The following is an 18,766-nucleotide window of genomic DNA, read 5'->3' as shown; positions in this document are numbered from 1 at the left end:
GGAAGCCTGGTGTGCTGCAGTCTATGGAGTTGCAAAGAGTTGGACACAAGTTAGCAACTGAATGACAATGACAACAACAAACCAATTGGTACTAAAAGAAATACTGAGTTATTCTTCAGGAAAAATGATCTTAGAAGCAAGGTGGGCGAGAGTGAGTGAAGAGTAAAAGAAACAGTAAATGTGTGGGTAAAACTAAATAAATATTGTCTGAAAGAGGAGAGTGAAAAAGTTGGCTTAAAGCTCAACATTCGGAAAACTAAGATCATGGTCCCGGTCCCATCACTTCATGGCAAATAGGTGGGGAAACAGTGGAAACAGTGGCTAACTCTATTTTTCTGGGCTCCAAAATCACTGCGGATGGTGATTGTAGCCATGAGATTAAAAGACGCTTACTCCTTGGAAGGAAAGTTATGACCAACCTAGATAGCATATTCAAAAGCAGAGACATTACTTTGCCAACAAAGGTCTGTCTAGTCAAGGCTATGGTTTTTCCAGTAGTCATGTATGGATGTGAGAGTTGGACTATAAAGAAAACTGAGCGCCAAAGAATTGATGCTTTTGAACTGTGGTGTTGGAGAAGACTCTTGAGAGTCCCTTGGACTGCAAGGAGATCCAACCAATCCATCCTAAAGGAGATCAGTCCTGGGTGTTCATTGGAGGGACTGATGTTGAAGCTGAAACTCCAATACTTTGGCCACCTGATGCATAGAGCTGACTCATTTGGAAAGACCCTGATGCTGGGAAAGATTGAGGGCAGGAGGAGAAGGGGATGACAGAGGATGAGATGGTTGGATGGCATCACCGACACAATGGACATGGGTTTGGGTGGACTCCAGGAGTTGGTAATGGACAGGGAGGCCTGGTGTGCTGCAGTTCATGGGGTCACAAAGAGTCAGACATGACTGAGCGACTGAACTGAACTGAACTGAAAGTAATAATGTTATGACCAATAACCATAGCTGCTGTGCTCAAGTTCGGTTGTATATTACGATTCCTGAAGGCTGCTCCTGGTCAATGACTGAAAGCATCAGGGAGACTAAGGCAGGCCCATGCTGAGGGTCATTGAACTCTTCTGATGGTTGACTTTGGGTCAAGGACTTCCTGAGAGCCTTGCAAACTTTCCTTAGATGGCATGTTAATCTAGGTCACTTTCACTCAACCTTTCTTCCTTCTCTGTTAAACCCAGGTTCAGACTTCAGTTGCAGTCTGGATTACTTGTCATTTTCTCTCATAGGCATTTTCCCTCATAAAATCTTTATACATTTACACACTGCTATATTTAAAATGGATAATCAACAAGGACCTACTGTATTGAATAGGGAACTCTGTGCAGTTATGTGGCATCCTGAATAGGAGGGGAGTTTGGAGGAGAATGGATACATGTATATGTATGGCTGAGTTCTTTGCTGTCTGTTTGAAACTATCACAGCATTGTTAATCGGCTGTCAGTTCAGTCAGTTCAGTCACTCAGTCATGTCTAAGTCTTTGCAACTGCAGCATGCCCGGCTTCCCTGTCCATCACCAACTCCCGGAGCTTGTTCAAACTCATGTTCATCGAGTTGGTGATGCCATCCAACCATCTCATCTTCTGTCATCCCCTTCTCCTTCTGCTTTCAATCTTTTCTAGCATCAGGGTCTTTCCCAATGACTCAGTTCTTCACATCAGGTAGCCAGAGTATTGGAGTTTCAGCTTCAGCATCAGTCCTTCCAATGAATATTCAGGACTGATATCCTTTAGTATTGACTGGTTTGATCTTCTTGCTGTTCAAAGGACTCTCCAGAGTCTTCAACATTACAGTTCAAAAGCATCAATTGTTTGGCGCTCAGCTTTCTTTATAGTCCAGCTCTCACATCCATACATGACTGCTGGAAACACCATAGCCTTGACTAGATGGACTTTGTCAGCAAAGTAATGTCTCTGCTTTTTAGTATGCTGTCTAGGTTTGTCATAACTTTCCTTGCTGCAGTCACCATCTGCAGTGATTTTGGAGCCCCCAAAAATAAAGTCTGCCACTGTTTCCATTGTTTCATCTATTTGCCATTAAGTGATGGGACTGGATGCCATTATCTTTGTTGTTTGAATGTTGAGTTTTAAGCCAACTTTTTCACTCTCCTCTTTCACTTTCAGCAAGAGACTCTTTAGTTCCTCTTTGCTTCCTGCCATGAGGGTGGTGTCATCTGCATATCTGAGGTTATTGATATTTCTCCTGGCAATCTTGATTCCAGCTTGTGCTTCATCAAGCCTGGCATTTCACATGACGTACTCTGCATATAAGTTAAATAAGTAGCTATAGTCCAATATGAAATAAAGTTTTAAAAAAACCTTTGTGTATTTAGAAAAATTATATAAATCATCAAGCCAAGTTCATTGAAGCCAGACTGAAATTTGGTTCTCTCTCTTAAAAGCTTTGTACATAGAATTGGCATCTGCTTTTCAAAGACTTGGATGAATACAGTAGAATTACATGTATGAGAAATAGCACAAAAGACAGGAGGCAGTAATTGGAGTAAAAGTGTTACAAGGTCCTTGTATTAACTAAGTGGTGAAGAACTAATTTAAGACTGTAATATATAAAGTCAAGAGAAAATAAAAAGAAGAAATGTACAAATAAGCGAACATAGTAGAAATAGAATAATAAATACCTGAAAAAATTAAAGAAGGCAAAAAAGGAGAAAAAGAATAGCTGGCATAAATAGAAAGCTAGTAATAAAATGTCCCATGCAGAATTGTTCTTATATGGTTTTTATCTTTGATGTTATGCTTTTAGAAAGGCCATTTACACTGTACCAGAAATGGTTATCTACATCTTATAGTTTTATTTTTAACATTTATATTATAAATCTTCTGGAATTATTCTACAATAACATATGAATTAGGATTCCAGCTTCTTTTTTGTTTAATCACTTCTCAAATGATTACCCAATAATCTTAGCTCCACTTGTTTTTTTGAAATTTTTTATTGGAGTATAGTTATAATGTGTTAGTTTCATGTGTACAGCAAAGTGAATCAGCTATATGTGTGTGTGTGTGTGTATATACACATACTTTTTTTTAAGATTCTTTCCCCATATTGACCATTATACAGTATTGAGTAGAGTCTTCTGTCAGCCCCACTTTTTAAATGAATTATGTTTTGTCTACTGATTTGAAGTGCCAGCCAATTTTATCAAATATTAAATTCCTCAGTAAACCCAAGTATCAATTAGATTACTGTATTTATCCATAGCCTAGGACAATGCCTGGCATTTAATAGGTGTTCAATAAATTTGTTGAATGAATGAGAACTAAAGAGAGTAAATCCCATTTTTGTCTTTAGAGAATTTGTAATCTAATTGCAGAGATAGGAACAATACAGACAAAAGATCAGGAATTTATAGTCTTTAATGGCAGAGACAGACAAACGATAGGACCAATGCGGATGAAAGATGGGAAAATGTTATTTCAGTTAAGTTTGGTAGAAGTTTTAATTTGAAGGAGTTTTAATGTGATTCAGGGAGAATTGAGAGTCATTAATTTTGGGGACGAGAATCATTATCATGTGAGAAGAAGATATTTTGGCTACTCTTGGAGGGCTACATTGTCAAGGGGTAAGGTTCTCCATCCTGTCATGAGAGATCCTAAGCCACATAAACGTGTAGAATGGAGAAGAGCTGTCTGAAGGCGTGCTGGGCTTTTTAAACTTTTTGGTGGAAATGCCTTCCAAATATGGGATTCTGAGGCTCTCTGTAACCATGAACATGTTGTGTTTGGTAAAAAGATAAAATAGATTTTTTTTCTGTTTTTCTCAAAAAAATCTTAAAATACCAAACTTTACCTATGAAAGCAGAAAACAATATAATGCATTTATATTTATCATGCACAGTGGACATTTAGATTTTTGAAGTAGTCTGACAGAACTGTGTACATACAAGTTCCACTAGCCAATAATGTCTTTCGTCTCCTTGATTCCCAGTCAGGTTTTCATAAAAGAGTATTAATGTCAGACATAGAAATTATTACAGGAAAAATAATTTGTTATTTTGTAAAGAACATCTTTTGTAATATTGGAAACTAAACACACTATTCTCTTAATATTTTGTTCCTAGGATGGATAGACTCAGATAATAATTATTGACGTTGTTAGCTAATTGCTAACTACATATCCCTTAAAAAATTTTAGAAGGGCAATGAGGTTGAGTGTATTTTGTATTATTGATTTCTTCTTCTTTAGAGATAACAGATTTATCCTGTTACAATGTTTGGAGATTTTATTTTATATTTAAAAAAATATCTTCCTTGTGACAGCCCAGTGAATCTAACAGTTATGATACGAGATTTGCGTATAGTCAATCTTACTTAATACCTAAACCAGTATCTCATATTATATATTATCAATAGAGAAAGCAGTTCATAATTGCAGGATCCCAGTTTGCAAATGCATATGTATTTGATGGTCTTAAAATTTATTTCCCTAGGAAACATAACTTTTGAAACAATGGTGAAAATTCTCCGAGATAAACCAAGCGGCATTAATATGGAGGGAGAATTCCTGACCACTGCAAGCATGGTTTCTATTTTACCTCAAGATTCCAACCTTCCTTGCATTCACTTCTTTACAGGGACTCCTGATCCTGAGAGGTAAAGTCACAAGTACTATAAACCAGGCAGGGAGTAGGGTAGAGTCATTAGTCTGGTCATGATTTTGTCAGGCTAAATTTTTGTTGCGCCAATATGACAAAAATTTTCTACTGAATGTTTTATTCAAGTTTTAGTCTGCCATTTGCATATGTATTATATAACTGTTCTCATTCTTACGGGATGAAAATGTTTATTGTTTCTGGTACACAGTTATTCCTATCCCCTCTTTCCCCAAATATACTTAAAATTGTCAAGAAAAGAAAATAGATAGGTTTTCTTATGCAGATTTCCATATTAAATATTAGAGGATTAGTAAGAGTAAAATGGTTTAATAATCTAGAAAATACATGTAAAACTTAAAATATCAATAGTTCAAGCTTTATCAAGTAGATTATACAGGCTATCTTGATTTAAATTGTTGGCATCTCTCATAAAACATAATGCACATTACATTTAGAAATGATCTTATGTTTGCTGTCTTTTATCTTTCATCTTACTAAAGATATCTTCAAGCAAATGGAATGAAACTTGTAAACCCTTTATTAATACTTCTGTTTATTTTCATCCCATATCCTAATCCTCAATATATTGCACTGGGGATTGTTCTTACCCTCCAACTGTGGAGTTTGCAGTAAAAAATGAGCCATAATTTAACTTGACACTGTTATATGCCAGGCCCTTTGTCAGGTTCATGGGAATTCAAGGCTAAATAAAGCATGTCCCTTGTCCCAGAAGAAGATCCTAGGATACCAAGGAAGATAGGCACAGGTAAAACTAGTATCACAGGAACAATCAGTGTGTTATAAATGAGTAGAAACCACAGGGAATCATAGAAGATGTAGAACAATGCTAAATATTTTTATATTGCACATACCAACTTAATACTTTTTCTTCTAGATCTGTTTTTAAGCCTTTCATATTTGTGCCGAATATTTCACAACTATTGAACACCAGCTCACCTACATTTGAACCTGAAGATTCCGTTGAAAAGAAGCTACAATTTAACATTAAGCCTGACAGAAGACATCCACTCTACCAAAAACATCAACAGGCCTTGGAAATACTAGATAATAAGATGGTATGATTAGATTATCTTTTCTGTTTATCATGAAGAATAACTTAAAGTATGATTCAGTTCATATTCTGAGCTTTGGAATGTCAGCCTTCTTTCCTTAATATAAAATCGGTCTAAAAATAGTTTAGATCTTAGACTATAATAGGGCTATATTATTTTTGTATGTGTGCTCAGTTGCTCAGTCATGACCAAGTCTTTTTGACCTCATGGACAGTAGCCCACCAGGCTCCTCTCTCCATGGAATTTTCCAGGTAAGGATACTGCAGAGGGTTGCCATTTCCCCCTCCATGGGATCTTTCAAACCAAGGATTGAACTCACGTCTCCTGTGTCTCCTGCACTGGCAGGCCAGTTCTCTACCACTGAGCCACCTGGGAAGCCCTTATATTATTTTTGACCTTTGGTTAAAAATAATAGTTAGGAATGTAGTTTGAATTTTTTATAGCAATTTATTATATTAAGCAATAATAACAATTGCTAAGATTTATTGAACACTTATACACCAAACACCATGGTACTGTTACATTGGGTATTTCATTTAATCTTCACAACCACTTTATCAGATAGTTACTATTAATAGCCCCATTGTTGTTATTATTGTTGTTGAGTCGCCATGTCTTGTCTGACTCTTCACGACCCCATTGGCCTGCAGCACACCAGGCTTCCCTGTCCCTCACCATCTCCTGCAGTTTGCCCAAGTTTATGTCCATTGCATCGGTGATGCCATCCAACCATCTCATCACTGTTGCCCTCTTCTTCTGCCTTCAGTCTTTCCCAGCATCAGGGTCTTTTCCCGTCAGTTGGCTGTTTGCATCAGGTGGCCAAAGTATTGGAACTTCAGCATTAGTCCTTCCATTGATTATTCAGGGTTGATTTCCTTTAAGATTGACTGGTTTAATTTCTTGTTGTCTAAGGGATTCTCAAAAGTCTTCTACATCACCACAGTTCAATAGCATCAATTCTTCAGCACTCTGCCTTCTTTATGGTCCAGCTCTCACAACCACACGTGACTACTGGATAGACCATAGCCTTGACTATACAGACCTTTGTTGACAAAGTGATGTCTTTGCTTTTTAATACACTGTCTAGGTTGTCATAGCTTTCCTGCCAAGAAGCAATCGTCTTCTAGTTTCCTGGTTGCACTCACCATCTGCAGTGATTTTAAAGCCCAGGAAGAGGCATCTCTCCCTGCTTCCCCCTTTTCCCCATCTATGAAGTGATGGGGCCAGATACCATGACCATAGGTTTTTTTAATATTTAGTTTTAAGTCAGCTTTTTTACTTTTCTCCTTCACCCTTATTCTCTTCACTTTCTACCATTAGTGTGCTATCATCTACATATCTGAGGTTGTTGATATTTCTCCTGGCAATCTTGATTCCAGCTTGTAACTCATCCAGAGCGGCATTTCTCATGATGTGCTCTTCATGTAAGTTAAATAAACAGGGTGACAGTGAACAGTCTTGTACTCCTTTCTCAATCCTGAACCAGTTAGTTGTTCCATACAAGGTTCTAACTGTTGCTTCTTGACCGGCATACAGGTTTCTCAGTAGACAGTTAAGATGGTCTGGTATTCCTATCTCTTTAAGAGTTTTCCACAATTTGCTATGATCCACACAGTCAAAGGCTTTAACATAGTCAATGAAACAGAGGTAGATGTTTTTTCTGGAATTCCCTTGCTTTCTCTATGATCCAGCAGATGTTGGCAATTTGATCTCTGATTCCCCTGCCTTTTCTAAACCCAGCTTGCACATCTGGAAGTTCTTGGTTCACATAATACTGAAGCGTAGCATGCAGGATTTTGACCATAACCTTAGTAGCATAGGAGATGGTGGTTTGAACATTCTTTAGTACTGCCCTTCCTTGGGACTTGGGATGAGGATTGACCTTTTCCAGTCCTGTGGCCATGGCTGGGTTTTCCAAATTTGCTGACATATTGAGTGAGAATTGGACTATAAAGAAAGCTGAGTGCCAAAGATCTGATGCTTTTGAACTGTGGTGTTGGAGAAGACTCTTGAGAGTCCCTTGGACAGCAAGGAGATCCAACCAGTCCATCCTAAAGGAAATCAGTCCTGAATATTCATTGGAAGGACTGATGCTGAAGCTGAGACTCCAATACTTTGGCCACCTGATGTGAAGAACTGATTCGTTTGAAAAGACCCTGATGCTGAGAAAGATTGAAGGCAGGAGGAGAAAAGGACGACAGAGGATGAGATGGTTGGATGGCATCACCGAGTCAATGAACATGAGTTTGAGTAAACTCTGGGAGTTGGTGATGGACAGGGAGGCCTGGCGTGCTGCAGTCCATGGGGTCACAAAGAGTTGGACATGACTGAGCAACTGAACTGAGTGACTGATTAAGTGTAGCATTTTGATAGCATTATTTTTTAGGATTTTAAATAGTTCTGCTGAAATTCCATCACCTCCACTAGCTTTATTGACAGCAGTGCTTCCTAAGGCCCACTTAACTTCACACTCCAGAATGTCTGGCTCTGGGTGAGTGACCACACCATCGTGGTTATCTGGGTCATTAAGATCTTTTTTGTACAATTCTTCTGTGTATTCTTTCCATCTCTTCTTGGTCTCTTCTGCTTCTATTAGGTCTTTACTGTTTCTGTCCTTTGTTGTATCCATCTTTGGATGAAATGTTCCTTTGATATTTCCAATTTTCTTGAAGAGATCTCTAGTCTTTCTGCTTCTGTTGTTTTCCTCTGTATCTTTGCATTGTTCATTCAAGAAGGCCTTCTTGTCTCTCCTTGCTATTCTCTGGTATTCTGCATTCAGTTGGCTGTATCTTTCCCTTTCTCCCTTTCCTTTCACTTCTCTTCTTTCCTCAGCTATTTGTAAAACCTCCTCAGACAACCATTTTGCCTTCTTGCTTTTCTTTTTCTTTGGGATGGTTTTCTTTACTGCTTCCTGTACAATATTATGGATTCTGTCCCTAGTTCTTCAGGGACTTTATTTACTAGATCTAATCCCTTGAATCTATTTTTCATCTCCACTGTATATTCACAGGGGATTTGATTGAAGTCATACATGGCTGGCCTAGTAGTTTTCCGCACTTTCTTTAGTTTAAGCCTGAATTTTGCCAAGAGAAGCTGATGATCTGAGCCACAGTCAGCTCCAGGTGTTGTTTTTGCTGACTGTATACAGCTTCTCCATCTTCGGCTACAAAGAATGTAATCAGTCTGATTTTGGTATTGACATTTGGTGATGTCCATGTGTAAAGTTGTTATCTTAGGTTGTTGAAAAAGGGTATTTGCTATGACCAGTGTATACTCTTGGCAGAATTCTGTTAGGCTTTGCCTTTGTTTTGTATACAAACTTGTCTGTTATTCCAGGTATCTCCTGACTTCCCACTTTTAAATTCCAATCCCGTATGATGAATAGGACATCTTTTTTGTGTGTTAGTTCTAGGAGGTCTTCTAGGTCTTTATAGAGCTAATCAGCTTCTTCAGCATCAGTGGCTGGGGCATAGACTTGAATTATGTTAAATAGTTTGCCTTGGAAATGAACAGAGATCTTTCTGCTTTTTTCAAGGTTGCAGCTAAGTACTGCATTTTGGACTCTTGTTGATTATGAGGGCTGTTGCATTTCTTCTATGGGATTCTTGCCCCAGCAGTAGATATAATGGTTATGTGAATTAAGTTCATCCATTTCCGTCCATTTTTGTTCACTGATTTCTAATAAATCTGAAACTTGGAGAGTTTAAGTAGCTTGCTTAGTGTATCTCACACCAAAAATTATAAGACTACTGGAGGGGAGTTAACCTGGTCTCTAAAATAATGTTCTTGATCATGTACCCTCAGATTAACTTTAATTGAAAGTGACTTGACACTCCATAGACTTAAAATAATAATTATAATGAGTTGAGTTTTTTACAAAATGATAAATGCTTATATAATACTTTTAAATATAAGTATTATAAAAGATTAAATATATCACACAAAATCTCAGCTCCAAAAATAAGTAGATAAATATATTTTGAGGGGGAGATAGATAGATGGGGAGACAATTCTATAATATCCATACGTCTTCAGCCTTCCTGCCCTCTTCCCTCTCTGCCCCAGAGATAAAAAAAAAATAGAAGGAAATGGAAGGGTTACGTAAAGGCTTTTCATAAAACTATCAGCTGATTCCTTGCAATGAAGGAAAAAGTTGGCCATCTTATACCTTTTCTCACCTGCTTCTACTAGCTTCTGATTTTTATTGTCTTTAATTACTTTTACTTTGTCAAGGTATATATATTTACATTCTTTCTACATTAAGTGCGTTTTCCTCCCAGGTAATTTTTTTTTTCCTTTTTCTGTAGTATGTTTATATAGTTGTCATGCTTTTCTGTCTGCTCTCCCCTCCCTGCAACTTATGCTTAAAGCAGAGAGCTTTGTCCAGATCCTCTATTTGTTATATGTTCTTGACACTACCCTGGAGGAGGACATGGCACCCCACTCCAGTATTCTTGCCTGGAGAACCTCATGGACAGAGAAGCCTGGCAGGCTACCATCCATAGGGTTACAAAGCATCGTACATGATTGAAGCGACTTAGCATGCACGCACGCTTGACACTACTGCTTTTTCTAGGACCAATTTGTTTGACCTCTGACCTACAGTGTAAACACTTTCTTTGTAGCCAAGTGGTATGGAGTGAGAGGCAAGTGTTTTGTTCTAGGAGCCTATTAAGTGCACTGACTCAGGCCCAGTTCCCTGGGTCAGAAGTGTCATTCCCTCCATGGGCTTGGCTCATCCTGACTGAGCACAGCGCTGTGAAAAATGATGAACCCTCTGGTGCTTCTTGCCTTTGCTCAAGTTTCTCAGTGATGTGTTTCATGAACGTCTGCTCTGGAGGGATTTTCCTTCACTCCTCCCTGAGCAGCCTCTGCACTGCTCTAATTTCTCACAATAGTTCTCAAGAGTTGTCAGCGCCCTTTTCCCCTTAAATACTGCTTATGGGAGTGAGGTTTTTTTTTTCTGTTTTGGGAGTGAGTTTTGTAGAATTACTACTAAATGCCCATTAAACTAAATAAAATTGCTTTTTGACATTTCTGCAAGTAACATTGAAATAAAATTTAAAAGAAGTTACTATTTTAGAGTTTATTTCAGTTCAGTTCAGTTCAGTCGCTCAGTCGTGTCTGACTCTCTGCGACCCAATGAATGCAGCACACCAGGCCTCCCTGTCCATCACCAACTCCTGGAGTTCACCCAAACTCATGTGCATCGAGTTGGTGATGCCATCCAGCCATCTCATCCTCTGTTGTCCCCTTCTCCTGCCCCCAATCCCTCCCAGCATCAGGGTCTTTTCCAATGAGTCAACTCTCTGCATGAGGTGGCCAAAGTATTGGAGTTTCAGCCTCAGCATCAGTCTTCCCAATGAACACCCAGGACTGATCTCCTTTAGAATGGACTGGTTGGATCTCCTTGCTGTCCAAGGGACTTTCAAGAGTCTTCTCCAACACCACAGTTCAAAAGCATCAATTCTTCGGCGCTCAGCTTTCTTCACAGTCCAACTCTCACATCCATACATGACCACAGGAAAAACCATAGCCTTGACTAGATGGACCTTTGTTGGCAAATTAATATCTCTGCTTTTTAATATGCTATCCAGGTTGGTCATAACTTTCCTTCCAAGGAGAAAGCATCTTTTAATTTCATGGCTGCAGTCACCATTTGCAGTGATTTGGAGCCAAAAAAAAATAAAGTCAGCCACTGTTTCCACTGTTTCCACATCTATTTCCCATGAAGTGATGGGACCAGAGGCCATGATCTTAGTTTTCTGAATCTTGAGCTTTAAGCCAACTTTTTCACTCTCCTCTTTCATCAAGAGGCTTTTTAGTTCCTCTTCACTTTCTGCCATAAGGATGGTGTCATTTGCATATCTGGGGTTATTGATATTTCTCCTGGCAATCTTGTTGCATCTTGTGCTTCCTCCAGCCCAGCATTTCTCATGATGTACTCTGCATATAAGTTAAATAAGCAGGGTGACAATATACAGCCTTGACATACTCCTTTTCCTATTTGGAACCAGTCTGTTGTTCCATGTCCAGTTCTAACTGTTGCTTCAGACCTGCATATAGGTTTCTCAAGAAGCAGGTCAGATGGTCTGGTATTCCCATCTCTTGAAAAATTTTCCACAGTTTATTGTGATCCACATAGTCAAAAGCTTTGGCATAGTCAATAAAGCAGAAATAGATGTTTTTCTGGAACTCTCTTGCTTTTTCGATGATGCAGCGGATGTTGGCAATTTGATCTCTGGTTCCTCTGCCTTTTCTAAAACCAGCTGATATTAAATATTGATTGACAACAAAGTAATGGAAAGACAGTAGAATTTGAGGGAAGAAGTGTCAAAGAGTTTGATTCTAGTCCTGGCTGTGTAAATAACTACTTTTGTGTTTTAGGGAAAGTCTGTTCTACTAGTAGTTTGTTACCATTTCTTGATTACTAATGAAGTTGAAAATCTCATGTTTATTGGCCTTTGGTATTTCTTCTTAAATGATTTGCCTGTTATTTTCCTTAGACTGCTTTTCAAGTGATTCTTAATTGTTTAGCTCTTTGCCCCAAAGAGGCAAAAAATATGTGAATAACTTTGTTATGTAGCAAATTTTTTTGTCAGACAAAAGTTTAAAATTTAGTCAAGTATATTTGTTACTATAAGGCATTTTGATTTCATGCTTCAAAATGTCTGCCTCACCTGAAAATAAATATAACCTCTGCATTTTCTTCTAGTATGTATGTATATTGGAGAAGGAAATGGCAGCCCACTCCAGTGTTCTTGCCTGGAGAATCCCAGGGACGGGGGGCCCTGGTGGGCTGCCATCTATGGGGTCACACAGAGTCAGACATGACTGAAGCGACTTAGCAGCAGCAGCAGCAGCATGTATGTGTATATTTGGAAAAAAAAAAGTTCTTTCTATGGAATTTATTTTTGCAGGTGTTATGAAGTAGGGTTCTAACTTTTTCAAAGAGGTGACCAATTATTCTAATACCATTTATAAACAAAACACATTGTTTGTTCAGATATAGAATGCAGAGTTTCTTCAGGGGAAAAAATTGCATACAATTTCATATTGAAGTACAACTCAAAGTTAAGAATCATGATGGAGTTCTGCTCTATAATGGTTCAAATTTTTAAAATTATGCTCACTTTTATAACTCTCATCCTATATACTTTTTCTACCAGTACCTACCCTCTAACTGATGATGGTAATTCATTAATAACTTGAAATTGCTCCTTTCAGTAAGAATCATGACCTTTCTAACCCCCTGTTGAAACAAGGAATCATAGAGAAACTGTCTTTTCTTTTAGTTGTTTTTTCCCTTGAATGTTACTATTCTATTCCTTTGTTTAATCTGATAATACTGGTCTTAGAAATAGAAGATCCACATTCACAAAAATAGCTCAGCCTGTTTTCAGCTGTCTTCCCCATTCACAATTAATATAAAAATTTCAATTGACCTGTAATTTGTCTTTTATATTTCTTGCTTATGGACTAATACTACATATTTGTTATTGTCTTTTCTACTAAGAATAACTAATAGTTTGTGGTTAATAGATTAACTCAAACTAGAACAATGATTTTTCCCAAAGAATTTCATTCCTTCTTTGTTTAAAGAATAGAAGGGGAACTGAACCAGAAATTGAAACCAGGATCAACAAACCTTGTCTGTAGAGGTGATTTGGAATTTGGTTAGACTTGTGTGTGTGTGTGTGCATTCACATGCACATATGTGTCTGTGTATTTACTTATTTTTATTTTTCAATTGTTCAGGAAAAAGCCAAAACAATGTTGGACAACATGAGCAAACTGGAGAAAGAACTGTTCAAAGAGATGGAATCAATCCTTCAAAACAAGCATCTTCATGTGGATAAAATTGTTAATCTTTTTCATCAGTGTACAGAAGATGAAATTAGAATTTATAAGTCAAATGTTAGTTCTTAGTGATCACATAAATGGTCAGCAATCATCCTCAAAGTTAGAATCCATTGCTTTGGTAAATAATATAAACTTAGTTTGAGCAGATCTGACTATTCTTTAATAGCATTCAAGTGATAGCATGGCTATTAAAACTATGTATAGCTTTGACGAAATATTGAAAAAGGAAATAAGATTGGAATTGGACATATAGATCATGGATAGTCAGGTGTTGCTTCAGGTATTGACGTATACATTTTGTTAGCCATGATATCTTAAAAAAAATCACAGTAATGAAATGTCCAATTCTGCATAAAGCATGAAACATTAAAATAATATATGCCTTTATTTATAATTATATATTGTCCTCAATTTTCTCAGTTACAGTAAGAAAGCAAATTTTTCTTTTTAATGGAAAATATTGTCTCAACTAATAAATTTTTTGTGCTTTAGGCAAGTATTAGCCAGCTCTAGCAAAATTTTCTAGATTTATACATTGTTTTATTAGTGTTTTAATTATGCAAATTTTTTATTAAACTCAAACGTGGTCTTTGTCAAGACTTAGCTGACCAATGAGCTTTTAGCTCTAATTATCTGGCATTCTTTCACCCATGCTCCTTACTTAGAGCATTTCTGGGAGATCAGGACATGAATAAGCCAAGACCCTAGGAGATACTGTTTTGGTATCTCAAATCTCTCATCCTTTACTTCTGTTCATTCAAGGAAAACAGGAATGGGATCAGTTCAGTTCAGTTCAGTGGCTCAGTTGTGTCCGACTGTTTGCGACCCCATGAGCCACAGCACGCCAGGCCTCCCTGTCTATCACCAACTCCTGGAGTTTACCCAAACCCATGTCCATTGAATTGGTGATGCCATCTAACAATCTCATCCTCTGTCATCCCCTTCTCCTCCTGCCTTCAATCTTTCCCAACATCAGGGTCTTTTCAGATGAGCCAGCTCTTTGCATCAGGTGGCCAAAATACTGAAGTTTCAGCTTTAACATCAGTCCTTCCAATGAACACCCAGGACCAATTTCACTTAGGATGGACTGGTTGGATCTCCTTGCAGTCCAAGGGACTTGCAAGAGTCTTCTCCAACACCACAGTTCAAAAGCATCAATTCTTCTGCGTTCAGCCCTCTTTATAGTCCAACTCTCACATCCATACATGACCACTGGACAAACCATAGCCTTGACTAGACAGACCTTTGTTGACAAAGTAATGTCTCTGCTTTTTAATATGCTGTCTAGGTTGGTCATAACTTTCCTTCCAAGGAGTGGGATAGTGGTGATGAAATAGAAATATTAGCATATTATAAACATTGAAATGCTATAATGTATAATGTATTATGAGCATTATATATGAGTAATAGTATCTGCCCCCAAATTATAAAACTTTGTTAAAGTTACACAGAGATTACCAAGAAAGACTCAAAGTTGCAAATATAAACAAAAGAAAAATCCAGCTCAAAATGACATGGTATTTATTGGTTTCTAGAAATTTCTATTTTAGGTATTTGATTACACTGTCATATTTATTGGTCACCAGCTCAGATGTAAAGAATCTGCCTGCAATGTGGAAGACCTGGGTTCAATCCCTGGGTTGGGAGGATCCCCTGGAGAAGGGAGTGAATGGCTAACCAATGCAGTATTCTTGCCTGGAGTATTCCATGGACAGATGAGCCTGGAGGTCTACAGTCCATAGGGTTGCAAAGAGTCAGATATGAATGAAGCAACTTAGCATGCACACACATCATTGCAATTAGGATTGTTAGTAAAATACTGGGTTACTATTATTGCTAAAGAGTGCTCAGAAATTGTTTTAAATTTTCTCTTAAAAATCATCATCTGACAGCTTTTGTCTAACATAGGGCTTCCATTACAAAAGAAAACTTTATCAAGTACTCAGTTAATTCTGGTTTGTCTTACATATAGTTCAGGGGTAGGTTCTTAAATCATGAAGTGCCTTAGCCAACCCCATGTGCCCCCTCTCTCTTTTTTAATATATGAGGAATCTAAGGGTAAGCAGTTCAGTGATTTATTGAGGCACAGAAATGTGAGTCTTATTTCTCTCTCTAGGGCCTGCATGTTTTCGCTTTCTCCTTTGAACCATGCCAGACCAAACTAGCACCAGGCTCTTATCTGGACCACTGCAGTTAAGTTCTTCTACACCCATTTGTGCTCTTTATCTTTAGCCATGTGGGTCACTGCAGCCAAAATGACCTATTAAAATTTTAAATCTGATCATGAATTTCCCTCCAAATTAAAAAAATAGATTATTTTTAGAGCAGTTTTGGTTTAAAGCAAAATTGAGCAGAAGGTACAGAGTTGTCCCGTACCCCTATTCCTCCCCTCCACCATCAACATGTCACACCAGAGTGCTACGTTTGTTACAATTGATGAACCTACGTTGACACATCATTATCACCCCAAATCCAGAGTTTACATTAGGGTTCACTCATTGTACATCCGGTGGGTTTGGACAAATGAATAATGACATGTATCTACAATTATACTATCATACAGAACAGTTGCATCGCTCTGTCCTCTGTGCTTCACCTATTCATCCCTCGCTTCCTCTAACCCCTGGCAGCCACTCACCTTTTATTGTCTCCACAGTTTTGGCTTTTCCAGAGTATTATATAAGTGAAATTCTACAGTATATAGCCTTTTCAGATTGTCTCTATAACTTAGTAATACAAGTTTCCTCTATGTCTTTTCATGGCTTGATAGCTCATTTCTCTTTAGTGAGGAGTAATATTCCATTGTCTGGTTATCCTGGTTGCTGACATCCACTACTGAAGGGCATCTTGGTTGCTTCTATGTTTTGGCAATTATAAATAGAGCTGCTATAAATATCTGTGTGCAGGTTTTTGTGTAGACATGTTTTCAACTCATTGGAGTAAGTACCCAGGAACATGAGTGTTGGATATCATGGTAAGAGTATGTTTAGTTTTATAAGAAACTGCCAAACTGTCTTCTAAAGTGATTACTGTACCACTTTGCTTTCCTACTGGCAATGAATAAGAGTTCCTATTGTTCCACATCCTTACCAACATTTGATGTTGTCAGTGTTCTGGATTTGGGCCATTCTAATAGGTGAGTCTGAGTGAACTCGGGAGTTGGTGATGGACAGGGAGGCCTGGCGTGCTGCGATTCATGGGGTCGCAAAGAGTCGGACACGACTAAGCGACTGAACTGAACTGAACTGAATAGGTATGTAGTAGTATCTCATTGTTTTAATTTGTATTTCCCTAATGACATACGATGCAAAGCACCTTTTAATATGCTTATTTGCCATCTCTGTATCTTCTTTGGTGAGATATCTGTTCAGATCTTCTGCTCATTTTTAGAAATCAAGTTGTTAATTTTCTTACTGAATCTAAAACTTTTAAAACAGTCACTGAGACAAGTCCCAACCCTTACCAGCTATCAACAAGATTCTGCTTCTGTCTGTCTTATTTGTGCTTTTGTCATGGGTTTTTTTTTTTTAAAGTTTCTATTCTGCTCTTTCAGTTCCTTGAATGTGCTCAGTTCCCTCATCATGACTATACCCTCTGCCTTCATCATTCATTTCATGTGCTCTTTAAGAGAGAGTTCTGCTGAAACATGACTTCTTTAGGGAAGTTTTCCCCACACAAGGTTGGGTCTCTTGATACACACTTTCAGAGCCACATGAGAGCCTCATCGCAAATGTAATTAAATGTTTAACACCTCTCTCTCTCACAGCAGAATAGAAGCCTTATGAGGCTAGGAACCACATTTTCCCCCACTGTTGTGTACTTAGTATTCAGCATTATGTCTGGCACAAGGTACATGCTCAATAAACATCTGTTAAATTAACATTTGAGGACTGATGGAAAAAATTTACACAGTCCTCTTCTCTGTTTGTAAAGTTGAGAATGTTAGCTAGACAATCTATCTGTATAACTTGGAAGATAAGATAGCCTTTTATTAAGGTTGATGTCAATCTGTTCCCTTTTTCCATAATCAAAATAGGAATAACTCCCCAAATAAAGACAAGAATTATTACATTAATGTTTATAAAGTAGCCAATTAATTTATAAAACATTTTGGGAGACTTTATAAATCTGAAATGGTATTTGGGCTTTGGTCCTTGAGTGGGTAATTAATGCTTTGTGGTATATTTTAGAAAATTTAAGGTTTTCTTAAATTTCATGGGTTTCTTAAGAGTAAAAAATATAGTAGCTCAAATTAAGTACTTTTTTGGTCAGTCCTTAAATGGTGTGGTTCATTATTTACCATCACATAATAAAGCAAGGGAATAATCTAATAAACTGAGTATTTTAGAGCAAGCTAGTTTGATCTTTGATGAAAGCATCAATTTGTATATTAATTTTTTTGTATATTAATTTTTAATGAAAATATTTACCCTAGAAATAATTATGCCACCTAGAATTTTGGAAATCTAGTTCCTTTTGTAATTTTGCTTTAAAACAGGTTTTATGGAGTGAATGTTTTCTCTTTTTGATTGATTTTAGGCTTTTATCATAATAATTGGAGAAATTTATCATCCTGTCTTTTTCTGAAAAACGGTGATATTTCTGATCCTGTTTCCAACCGTAACTCAATCACTTGACCATCTAGTTTAGTGATCTAAAGTAATTTAATATTATACATGATATGAGGTATGATGGGGCAAAACTAAGCTGTATTCTGCTGCATAGCAAATGTGACATAATACTTTTACATTATTTTTGTGCTTTTAGAAATTTACTGATCGTTATTATTCTTAAAATGCAAAGCGCATTTAACCTTATTCTAAAAAATACTGAAATTTAAACACAAGTTAGGCATGGAATTACACATTGATAACAAAGAAAAGAACAACTGATCATGCTGAAGATTAGTATAAAAGTGGCAGCTTTTAATCAAAATTGTATTCGATAATTTTTTCAGCTGTGACCCTACATATTAAAAATTATGAAATATGTGAGGATGTTAATGTCATACTGACTCATGAATAAATGGCAATCCACTCCAGTACTATTGCCTGGAAAATCCCATGGACAGAGGAGCCTGGCAGGCTGCAGTCTATGGGGTCGCAAAGAGTCGGACACGACTGAACGACTTCACTTCACCGAGTGCATACTTGGGCAAGGTCCTGTGCACAGGTCCCATAGGGTCATGAAGGATAGTCAGTCTCAGGAGA

At 37.6% G+C, this 18,766-nt stretch overlaps 1 protein-coding gene across 7 annotated transcripts in view; it reads left to right on the top strand.

Annotated features, from left to right (window-relative positions):
* The window catches only part of SCRN3 (secernin 3), a 33,498-nt gene extending 17,047 nt beyond the window's left edge, over positions 1-16,451 (top strand). For 5 of the 7 annotated variants that reach the window (XM_069577178.1, XM_069577180.1, XM_069577182.1 and 2 more), the window contains 3 exons: positions 4,456-4,618; positions 5,516-5,696; positions 13,452-15,054. In XM_069577178.1, coding sequence (XP_069433279.1) covers positions 4,456-4,618; positions 5,516-5,696; positions 13,452-13,622 — 515 coding nt within the window. In that variant the 3' untranslated portion in view covers positions 13,623-15,054. Of the gene's footprint in view, positions 1-4,455; positions 4,619-5,515; positions 5,697-13,451 lie in introns of all 7 variants that reach the window. The other 2 variants (XM_069577176.1, XM_069577177.1) reach the window with 1 other exon arrangement.
* Positions 16,452-18,766: the final 2,315 nt, after the last annotated feature.

This window comes from Ovis canadensis, chromosome 2 (assembly GCF_042477335.2).
Source record: "Ovis canadensis isolate MfBH-ARS-UI-01 breed Bighorn chromosome 2, ARS-UI_OviCan_v2, whole genome shotgun sequence".
In the NCBI taxonomy this organism is placed as follows: domain Eukaryota; kingdom Metazoa; phylum Chordata; class Mammalia; order Artiodactyla; family Bovidae; genus Ovis; species Ovis canadensis.
Note: the sequence above shows the minus strand (reverse complement) of the source record. Positions and strands in the feature narration are given on the sequence as shown.